The 11,674-nt window shown below is 39.7% G+C and overlaps 1 protein-coding gene across 1 annotated transcript in view; it reads right to left on the bottom strand.

Annotated features, from left to right (window-relative positions):
• Positions 1-5,557, bottom strand: part of itga5 (integrin, alpha 5 (fibronectin receptor, alpha polypeptide)) — a gene marked incomplete in the record, with an annotated part of 53,428 nt that extends 47,871 nt beyond the window's left edge. Inside the window, 1 exon segment of the mRNA XM_014016259.1 lies at positions 5,123-5,557. Within this exon segment, the coding sequence (XP_013871713.1) occupies positions 5,123-5,331 (209 nt within the window).
• Positions 5,558-11,674: the final 6,117 nt, after the last annotated feature.

The raw sequence follows: 11,674 nt of genomic DNA, 5'->3' as shown, positions 1-11,674 counted from the left end.
CCCCAGAAAAAACAATTACAGACCATTCCTCCCTTCACTGCCCCATCTGCGGGGGGTTTAACGGCTGGTTCTTCACACCTCACCCGCCACAATGAGCTCATCAGGGGGTCTCATGCTCTCACCTCAGGACAGAGACACTGTTGTGTTTATAGGAGTGGTGACGGCGGAGAGGGATGCAGCTGTTTGAGCACTTTGCCCTACTCAATCCAACCCCTCCTCCACCCACACAGACATAAAACCAAAGACACATAACATGAGAAGATCTTACCAAAAGGAGCGTGTCATTTCCATCTTAAAAATTAAACTAACTTGAAAGGATGCACATCGCCTGCCAGGTTGCATGCCAGAGTTTTAAACAATGGCTGACTCCAGCAGTTAATGGAATTGTTTTAAACTTTATCTTGTGTGATCTGTTAACGCTCAGAAAATGTTGATGAAAGATTCTCAGCTACAWCCGCACCAAYTTTTAGCTYAATACTTTTTCACAAAACACGTCAGTCTKGAGATTCTGGCCACCTACGTGTGATTTCAACAAATTCAGCCTGTATCTGATGCGTCTCTGAGCTGAGGAGCGAGGTAGAATCAGAGGTATATCAGTCGCAGTGTGAAAAGATAAAATAGGGTGGCAGCTTAAGTGTAACATATGATCTCTGCGATCACCTGACTGTGGGATTGCACAACAAAAACGCATAACTTTGTATTTTGTTTTTTTTAAATGGGGCAACCTCAAAGAATATCGCTGAACGTAGTTAATTCACCATGTTTTGTAACACAAGGTGAATGTGTCACCTGCTACATCCATGACTTATGAGTGGCTGGAGGAACTGCAAAACGGCATGTCTGTGTTSGCAATTAACCGTTGTCGCCATCTAATTCAGGATAATTCCAAAATCAGTAGTAGAAGTACATCTTCTCATTACTTTCTGAGAGTTTTTTTTTAAAGCTGTCACTGGTTTATGGGATATTTTGCTAACAAACGCAACCTAAATATTATGCGTATTAATATGACATTCAATTAACTTTATTTCATATTTCAAAATGAGGCAATGCCTTATAAAGGCTAAAATTATCATACATGTGAGTCATCTTGTGAGATGGGGTATGAGTCAAAACAACCCAAACCAGTGGTCAACACCATTCCAAAGTAGACATGACATCATGGGGGCATTCCCAAACCAATACAGCAGAGGGTCCACAAGCCTTTTAAATACATCAGCATTGTCTGTGCTGGCATCTTTTTCCATCAAAAACACACACAGGCTCATGATATGAGGCCCCATTTGTGCTAACACACTGCTGGAAGCTTGTAGGGTAGTTTGTATGAGGCAGACTGGACTGCAGCCCTATTTGTTAATGTTTTAACAGAGACAATTAAATCTGCTTTTAAGACTGTTAGTATATAATAAGGGAAAAGGTAGTTACTGTGAGAACCTTTTGAAAAGAACACAGTAAACAATTTAGAGCCATCAAACAAAGAGGCTCTTTGTCTGCAAACAACAAGAAGAACCTGGATGAAGGAGAGCTTGGCAACCCAAATATACAAGCTGTGCTCATGAATTTCAAATGTTTACTGGTTTGCTTCAGAAACAAGTCCACAGAAAGGAACACCAGTGAAAACATTAACAAAACTTGGGATGGATCATGCATGGAAAAGAACCAGAGAGCAGATGAGGGGGCGTGGGGGGGAATGACCAAAAGAGATTCAGACTCTATGTCAATATTAATTAAATTCTAATCCTATTTGAGGGGGTAAATAAGAGTAACTAACATAACCAGGCTGAGCTCTGTTTATACTAGTAACAGTATCTGTAACCTGAGGCACATCACTTAAATATGGGAACCTGTCTCTTTCATCCATACGCACCACACCATGTCCGTTATTATTTACAGTCCCTGACCTGTGACCTCTTCTGTCAAGGTACAACCCACTCTCCTATCATCGCCTGGCCTGGGAGAAAGTCAAAAGAATCAGTTGCCACAGTTTGATTACAAAGAGTTTGGCAATGGCAGCAGAATCAGAGGTCAACACAAAAAATCTATACTCTTAATTAGTCCGAACATGTATGAATATGAGTATGGTGGCTCAGTCGGCAGAGCCGTCGCTTCTCTGCAAGATGGTTGCCGAATCCAATCCCTTTGTGCATGCGTGGGATTTCTCTAGGTACTACGATTTCCTCCAAAAAACATACATGTTTGGCTAACTGGTAACTAAACTGTCAATAGGTGTTAGTGAGAGTGTGAATGGTCCTATGTCTCTATGTGGCCCTGTAATGGACTTATGACCTGTCCAGGGTCTACCTGGCCCCTCACACAGTGACTGCTGGACAAGGGTATGGGTGACGCCCAAACCCAGAAAGAAAGAAAGAAGCAGTAAATATATGTAATGGATAATGTTAATATAGGCTTTGAAGCATGTTTAGGGAAAAGCGTTCCTATTATTTTGCTCTGTAACAATACCACTTACAATAATAGTGCTCTTATGTGGCATTTTGAGTGTACAAACAGTGTTAAAACAAATATTTTAATAATCACTATAACACACTTGTACATCTGACTTAATTTAAAATAAACAACACAGAACTGTTAAAAAATGTAAAAGTACAGAGTGTCATGTGTGCGGCAGCCATGTTGAAATAATGGCATTATGTATGCTCAGGTATGGTCTGGTAGTGCCAACCTCTCGACTCAAAACTACGACTACAGTTGAAAAATAGAACTCAGAAGTTTGAAACTACGACCTCCGAGGACAACTGGAATGCAGTATATTATAAGATAGACTTTTGTTGTAAAGTGCAATCTAGGAGGGTAAATGGTCAATGTTTGGCTGGCTGCCAAGGTAAAAATAAAGTGAGCCAAGAAGGGAATTGTGGCAGGCAGCTTCTTTTTGTATCACTAAAGTATGTGAGCAAAGTGACCAAACTACAAAAAGAACAAAGTGGCTAAAATAAGATTTAACCTAAAGCCAAAAAAGTCACAGGAGTCAGATACTGCAGTTTAATTATCCAGTGTTGAACGGGAGAGACATTAGGTGTCCAAACATCTAGAGGAAAGTGTTTGTGGGAACTGAACAGACATAAATTGCACACAACAGGAAATAATGAACATCCCTTTACTTCCTGTGTGGATTTGACAAGAACCGTTACACACTGTTCACAGATTTTATCCTCAGGCAATCTACCATGGTGGGCCATTTACAGCGTCCAAATTACATTGTATTAGTCAGGCTGAAGAGCATGACAGACATATTTAAACTTATTGTACGAGATTAACATCAGAGTTGGGCAAAGCTTGTAAGCTTAAGTATTTATGGATGAGACGTATTTTCATTCATTGTCTCTGCAGCCACATCTGCCTCACATCTGTCTTGGTTCACAAGCCCAGTATGATGTTCTGACTAGAGATAGACATGTTTTTGTGAAGGCTCAGTTATTTTATTGACAGGGTTGGTACTCGGTTCACAGCAGACTGTCCTGACAAGAAGAATCTTTCTGTCCAACCCTGATCTGACCTCACCGGGTTTGTAGCCACACTCCCCCACCTCTGAGGCTTGAGCGAGGACAATGTGTTGATGGAAGAAGAGATAACTAAAACTAATTTCATGCCTGGTATGTTTTGATGTATAAAGCTAAAACAATACTGTAGATGAAAAGTGTCAAGTCGGTGTGGTTTGCAGATAAAGGGGTGAGTCAGAGTCTTAAATCTGCCCACTCAGACTTCTTTTGGTTGTTAGATGTTTGACATCTGAACGCATTTCATCGGCAGACAATTACAGAGCAGTGAGTTGTCGAAAGATTCCAAACTCCCCTCCTGTACTCATGCAAACCATTGTCTCTGCTTTTCTACAAGCAAGGTGTCTAGCCTGTAGGAGGCTCAGATTAAGTCATCTGTAACATGACGTCTACTGTGTCTGGTATTTAAACAGATGAGGGGAGATGATGGGGAGTGAGGCTAGACGATGGGGGAAGGTCTGTGCTATGGATGAATTAAAAATCCCCTGTAGAATGACATCAGCAAAAGATGGAGTAGGGAARGGGGGAGGTAGGATGAAGAGAAGGCATCACATCCTTAATCATACCATTCTCCTGAATTCCAAGTTTCCCAGAGAGGAATATTAAGGCCAATAGCAGCTGGCTTTTAAGCAGACAGTGAAAGCCAGAGATAAAGAAATGGATGAGATTGAGTCTCCGCTGAATCCGAGCTTCTGCTGTCCAGGGAAACTAAAGCTGCTGCTGGCGGTCCTCTCAACACAAAGCTCTTTCTCAAAGCTTGGGTTGGACAGTGGTCTGCTGATGCCTAGACAGGAAGTCTGAAAACCGTCTGAGTGAAACTTTTGTTAACTGAAACAACATGCAAGGCGAACCAAAGTAGCACTGACAGCAACCGAATTTACCAATTTCTCCTCCACAAATCCCCCCATTTATATTCTCCACAGAGAACTCTGGTATTAGACAGGACCACAGGCATGTATGCAAGAGTTTAAATTCCAAAAGGGACTGATGCCCCCAAACCCTCTGAGGAGGAATGTAGAGACGGTCCCTAGTGCATGCTGAGTGTCACAGGGGTCACATCTCCACTGAGCTAAGAAGCATCGCAGATAGGATAGTTTAAGGTTAAAGTGACCAGGCTTAGTCTTGCTGAGATCAGATTAAGGATCAAACAAAAGTGTTCTTCATGTGGGTTGATTAGATTTTCTGAGGGATTTCTAAATGTTTAGTTTTACTTTGGATGAAACAGCCACCCTGTTATTCCAGCACCGGGTTCATTCAAAACGCAGACACGTTCAATTACAGTTAGTGGCGTTCAGGCTGAACGCGTGTGCGGTGTGCGTAAAACGTGTCCGGAGCGCATAAATCTCCCATTTAACATTAGAGCCAAACAACATATCGATAAAGAAACAAGCCTGAAACATTATAAAAATCTTGTTAACTCAACTTTAACAAAGATATGTAGATGTTCTTGGATGTTCTGCTGTTTGGACACACTTCAGCAGTCCAGTGGAAAGTTTACACGTTTTGCGCAACAACTGAGAGTAGCTGGAATAAATCATTGTTGAAGATTTTAGAACTGCTGTGTCTGTTTTTTTTTTTTTTTTTTTTTTTTTTTGTAAATGTGAGAAACTCACCTGGCAGAATCAGACAAATAAAAGTCAACGGCATATCCGAAGTAGCTCCCCTCGGGTCCGCTATAAACAGCGGGGCTCTCCACGTCCAGGTTGAACGCGTCGCAGGCGGGATGGGAGAAGGTGACCAAGAGGCCGAGGAGACAGAGGGACGAGCGGGCGAAAAGGGCTGCCGTCCCCGGGGTCTTTGTGCGTAATCGTCCTGAAGCCATTATTTTATTTTATTTTATTTTATTTTATTTTCAATGAGCAATAATCCACTGAAGTTTACTTTGTGACACCAACAAGTCCGAGTTCTTTCAGTCCGCAGATCAATCCGAAACAAGCAGAGGAGAACTAACTAAAACCGCATCTCTGTAATCATGAACACTCCGACAGGCTCTCCGCTGCGTCCTCTCTCTGCCGCTCTCCACGCCTCCTCTGGCCACCAGAACGCAAGGAGTTCCCACAGCTGCAGCAAAGTTTGGAGGAGGAGGAGTCTGTGATTCCCTAGAAAGAAAAATAAAATAGGAGGTACCTTCTCATGCACTAATCCACCTACTTTGGAAAAGAAGAAAAAAAAAACACTTTTTGGCATTAACAGAGAGGTCTGCAACCTTAACAACTGGAAGAATCATTTGCACTATTTTTGTCTGCTAACTAAAGACTATGAAGAAAGTAAATTTACTTGACCAATAAAGTTAGAATAAACAATTTGGACAATATAGTTGCATTGGGGATTGTAGATTTTCTTTTTTAAAGTGTTTGTGGGAAATTAGTTCTGTACAAGAAGATAAATAGTTTCATGTTTCATTATTTCCATACATACAGAGCTACTCTTCAACTTATTTGTGAAAGATGAATAAAATATGTAGCATGCTGGTGCAGACTCAAGCATCCAGGAGATGGCAAATCTCACAAGTTTATGAAAACAAACAAAAAACGGCTCCTGTCAAGCCTCAGGAGGGAAGGGAGTGAAAATAATCAATGTAAATTTAGCTGCACTGAGCTTCTCGTGCAGTTTAAAGCTTGGAACTTCACACTTTTCAGTTTTTGAACTGAAAACATGTCCCAGATGGGCACCAGAGCATCTTCAGCAATAGAAGTCCAGTTTCTTGATTTTTAAACTTTTAGGATTTAGAACAGGGGTGTCAAACTAATTATAACTGAGGGGCACATGCACGATACTTTAAAACTTTTACTCAAGTAATATTCATAAAGGAGACTTTAACTTTTACCAAAGTATTGTTTTTTGTAAGATACTTGTACTTTTACTCAGATATCTCTTCGTGGTATTTTATATAACACTGTTGTTGCTTTTAAACACGTTCCAGTGAAAACACAAGTCCTAACGATCTAGTTCTGCTACTGAAATGATGGGAGCATCTTTTTATTCATTGATATGTGCACTAATTTCTGATTTTAAAAGAAATTCACTTCAAGCCTTAGTCATTCTGCTGCAGAAACTCCACACAAACAGCAAAAACCTGGATGGAAAAAATGCCAGTTCTCCTTAAATCGACCATCACCATTTAAACATAACACCAGCTGATTCGATTTTTCATCAAAGTTACAAAGAGCCATTTTAGAGGATCTGAAGATCAAGTCACAGCCCCCCCCCCCAATACACCTACTCCCACCCCGACAGATTCAACAATGGTTCCACAATCTTTTTTTTCTTTTTTATCTTAAACCTACTCTGACCTTTTGAGATCAAAGGTGCTTCCAGAGAAGGCAGCCTGATAGTTTGGTGGAAAGGTCAGTAAAACTGCACATCACACTCCACATTACAGCTTATTTTAACCAAAACCAAAAGCTGCTGCTTCACGTTGCAAATTAAAATCTAAACTTCGCTCCATAAACTGTGTACTAATTAGACTCTTATCAGCCACTTTGTGTGTAAGCCATGTGTATTTCTGTCTAATTACAGTGCTGATGGGGTGTATATGATGAACATGATTTAGCATAGGAGGGTGTGGGAACATCCCTTACTTCTGCTTCTGAGTCACACGAGACAGAGAGAAAGCGGTTGGGCAACAAAAAGGCAAGAGCTTGCTCCGATGAGACCTTTAATAACCAATCCAGGCCTGCTGGAATTACTGACTGTTGGTTTAACTTCAAGCTTGAAAAGTTTGAACACCAGGGGCCAAATTTGGCTTGTGGCAGTAGCAACATGAACTCTTCCGACAAGGGCCTGCTTGTATTTATAACTCGACCGTAAGCCCGAAGAGTAAAAGTGTGACTGTAGGGCTGATGGGAGAATCCAGAGTGTCTGGAGGGGCTGGTCCACAGCTGTCAGGGGGCACTCTTTGGTTCAAAGACCTAATCTGAGAAGGGTTCTCATTTAATCATTCTGTTTTTAGAGACAAGATGTGAGTTCAAGTTGTGGTTTATAAAAGGGCTAATCATAAATAGCCATCAAAATGATTTGTAGAAACTTTCCAGTTAATGTCACAACTTGTTTTCTTTAATTAAAGCGCACCATGGCAACCAAAGCCTGAAACAAAAACGTGATTGTTACACACTTAATAAACCAGWGTCATCCACATTGTCCGTATGTTTTAGGACATTTTGAAAGTTGTTTTCATTTAAACAGCTTTGAGACCTTTAGTATGAGAGGTCATCTGAATATTTTGAAAACAGCCTGAGTGGTATCAGCTTTCAGTCATTCTCTTCTTTACTGTTTGCCAGATTAAACAGCTCTAATCTTATCTGTCAGCCCACAAGAAGCTGTTTGAACTGCAACAGGATCAGAGTTTAAGACAAAGGAAGCACAAGCTGAGCATTTCTTGAAAGGAATGCAGATTGCCCGCCACATTTCATGCCAGAGTTTAAAATTAATACCATCTTGTGTAGAGTAGTAGGAGTTAGTCCGATCTTAAACCAGGGCTATTCAACTGGCAGCCCGCGGGCCACATCCGGCCAGCGAGTGACCAAAGTTCGGCCCGCCAATTGGCTCATTCATCTCTTCAGCCCAACCCCCCGGTTTTCTACTATAAGGTCTTTTAATTAAACATAGACATGTTTGTATCTACAGAAACGTCAGAATCTTGGCTAGAAGCTGGTAAAAACAATTTCTATGAACACTCAAGACAGTTAAAATTACAAGTAGTTGAATATRAAATTATGAAAGTAAAAATAAAATTGGTTTAAAAATTTGGCAAGTCAGAGATGTCAAAATAATATTTGTGTCAAACAGGAGGCATAATGTGTTAATTTTGATACTGTTTGATTATCACTACTTTTATAGGGTTCTGTATGTTGTATTCATGATTAAATACAGCAAAACAAACTATTTCAAAGGTAACAGATCTTTGTAATACTTGGTTTATTTACATAATGACTTTAATTGCTGGATGTTCAGCCACTCAGCTGTTGGCCTACAGTAACTGTGGCCGTCGGAGCAGTTTAGTTGAATAGCCCCGTCTCAATGTGATGGCGATGATGACGATCAACTACCACACCACCGTTTATTTCAGTTTCTGTAAAACTGACTGAGTTACATTCATTTTTGTGTTTTCTAAGGTTGGTCATCTTGAACTGGGCTTCCTCTTAAAGGTATTCAGTAATGGTTAGATGTTATCAGTGCATAAAGTGAATATTGGTACTTAAAGAGTTTCATTCAAATCCATTCAGTGGTTTGAGATATTTTGTTAACAGATGGTCAACTAAACATACACTCACAGAGGCAAAAACAATTGCCCACCTTTCAGTGTTTTTTTTTTTTTTTTGGCAGGCAAGTATTTTTGTTCTCCCTGCTTTAGTCTTTTGTGTTTGTGTGTGTGTGTGTGTGTGTGTGTGTGTGTGTGTGTGTGTGTGTGTGTGTGTGTGTGTGTGTGTTATCCAATAGCAACCTCCCCACAAGGCCAGAGAACACCAGGGAGATCATTTATTAGACATATTTTCTACCCGAGGCCAGAGCCTGTTCTGCTTTTGGTGAACTGCTCTGGCCAACTGAACAGTGTTTTCCATCCTGACTTTTCCGTTGAAAAAAAAAAAGAGGGGTGTGTGAGATTTTATTTCAGTGCCTTAGCTTTACCCAGACACTATGGCAACAGATCTGAAGTGCAACAAAACACCAAGAGAACATTTAGCAGGGCCCTGCACAGCTGGTTATTTCAGATAGAAACCTGACACTTCTGCATGTAAATAAAACACACACACACACACACACACACACACACACACACACACACACACACACACACACACACACACACACACACACACACATATACCTGTATATGTGTTAAAGTAGAGTATAAAAAGTGCTGTCATCTTTACACATTAAAAGGTGTGACCTTACTAAAATACAATAACTAACTCAATTTTGTTTATATACTCATTTACAAATTATGTACTTAGCATTCCTTGAAGGAATGCATATTGCCCATAATCTTTCATGTCAGAGTTTAAGATCAGCTTAAACTGACGGAGCTGTGAATATTTTTGATCAAATTTAGACAGTAACATAATGCACAGTTCTGTGCAATAGTGATATTGTGGATGATCTATGTGGCCCTGTGATGGACTTGTGACCTGTCCAGGGTGTACCACACCCCTCACACTGTGACTGCTAGATATGGGCACCATTGACTCCCAAAACCCTGAAAAGATGAAGTCCATACATGTCAACTCCTTTGGACATTTACCTGAGTCTCAAAAATAATAATTTTTACAAAAAAAATCCATGTGCGTGGTGGTGGTGGGGTGGGGGGTGCACAGGTGGACTGTCGGCCTCGGAGACATGGTAAATAATTTTGAAACTGAGTTTTTGAAAATATCTGTAATACTTGGAAAAAAACCTGTCAGATTTGTGTAAATTACGGACAATCCATACAACTTGACATGTCTGAGAAGTGGGTAAAAGATAATGGATGGATGGATTGATCACTGTGGTAACTGAGTGGTCAGTACTGAATCCTGAGGCTAYTGAACCTTCAAGCTGAGAAGGCTTTAGGAAGGGCATCCAGTACAAAACAATTGCCCCATCTCTTGTGGGAGCTTGCCCATAGCAAAAATTGTCTTTCTCATCTGTGGTTCAATCTAATCTTACAAGATTAGTTTGAGCTTTCTCATATTTGTAATGTGTGATCATTTGTTTCTGAGTTATTGTTCCTTAGGAGCAAAAGTTAAGCTGAGATGAGACAAGACATCACTGAGGTTGAGTTGAGATAACTATGTTGAGATATGGGATAAACAGAAGAGATCTCATAATTGTATCCCACAGATCTCAATTATGTCTTGGTCATTTTGAAGAACTAAAGAGAATAACATGAGATGAATTTGAGACTTTATTGAGACAAATCTGAGAAACATGAGCCCTAAAACAGATCTTGCCATTGTGTGTCTGATGTCTCTTCCATGTCTTAATTATTTCTCTTTTACGTCATACTGATATGAGAACGATATCTGAGCCATATTTGAGAAATATGAGAATAAATTGAGAATGTAATTTAAATATTAATTATATTTATTAATTAGAATTTACTGCAAAAACAATACACAATATGGAAAAGTTTAACACTTATCTGGGTAACACCATTAGTACAGTACTTTGGGTAGGAGCATTTACACTTTTTAAAAATACAAAAATGTAAAACAAATATACAAAAATAAAAATTCAGTCATCTACTTATCCCCTTGCTGATAAGAGGTGTAGTTATTTAATCCTTAAACCTACAGTAAAACTAAAAACGATTTCAATGGTAATAAAAGTTATAAACATGTTCTACTAAACAGATTTTTCTTGGATTCTGTTTTTAAAAACAAACGACAAAATAAGAAAAACACCCTCCAAAAATTAATAAAGAAAGCAATAAAAAATACTGAGAAAATAATCAATTGTAACAGAAAAAGGTAAATCGTAATAAATAATCATAATAAACTTAAACAGTTTCAGCACTAATCAAATACAAAATCAATGAGTACTTTGGGCTTTCTGACTAATAAGTACAGTAGGGCAGAAGTTCAACAACGGATGAATTTACAATGTTTTAAGTTTAAGAACATGTGACATTGAAATCTTTACGCTGTAAATGCATTAACCTTAAAACCAGTTCTAAAACAACAAAACTTACAACAGTTTCTCTGGTTAAATGACGACATTCACTAGGTTTGCCTATATCCACCCTGAAGGTTAATCTTAGACAATATCTGATGATCGACTCTTTAAAATGAAACCAGAGTGTATTGACAGAGAGGAGAAGGTAGAAATGACTCAGCACCCAACTGTAAATGTGGATGGAGTACCAGGAGCACCTGCAGACATTTATTTGAGGGCACGCACAAACTCATCTGACACACACAAATACAGGTCACATTGGCGCGATGTGCGTGGCACACAAAAACAGCAACTTGGCACCACGCCAGGTCCTGACCAACACAAAAGCCACAGGAGTGCGATGTGCATCTGTTCCACAGGCCCAAAGCGTGCGCACACATTTGTCCCGCTTTTGACTCGTCACATTACAAAAAGTAAAAAAAATTAATAAATAAAATCGACAAGCTATTTACTGGCTGCAGTTTGCAACATTACATCCTTATTTCTGTGTGCGTCCTTTGCAGGAGGGACAA

Source organism: Austrofundulus limnaeus, unplaced genomic scaffold, assembly GCF_001266775.1.
Source record: "Austrofundulus limnaeus strain Quisiro unplaced genomic scaffold, Austrofundulus_limnaeus-1.0 Scaffold141, whole genome shotgun sequence".
In the NCBI taxonomy this organism is placed as follows: domain Eukaryota; kingdom Metazoa; phylum Chordata; class Actinopteri; order Cyprinodontiformes; family Rivulidae; genus Austrofundulus; species Austrofundulus limnaeus.
Note: the sequence above shows the minus strand (reverse complement) of the source record. Positions and strands in the feature narration are given on the sequence as shown.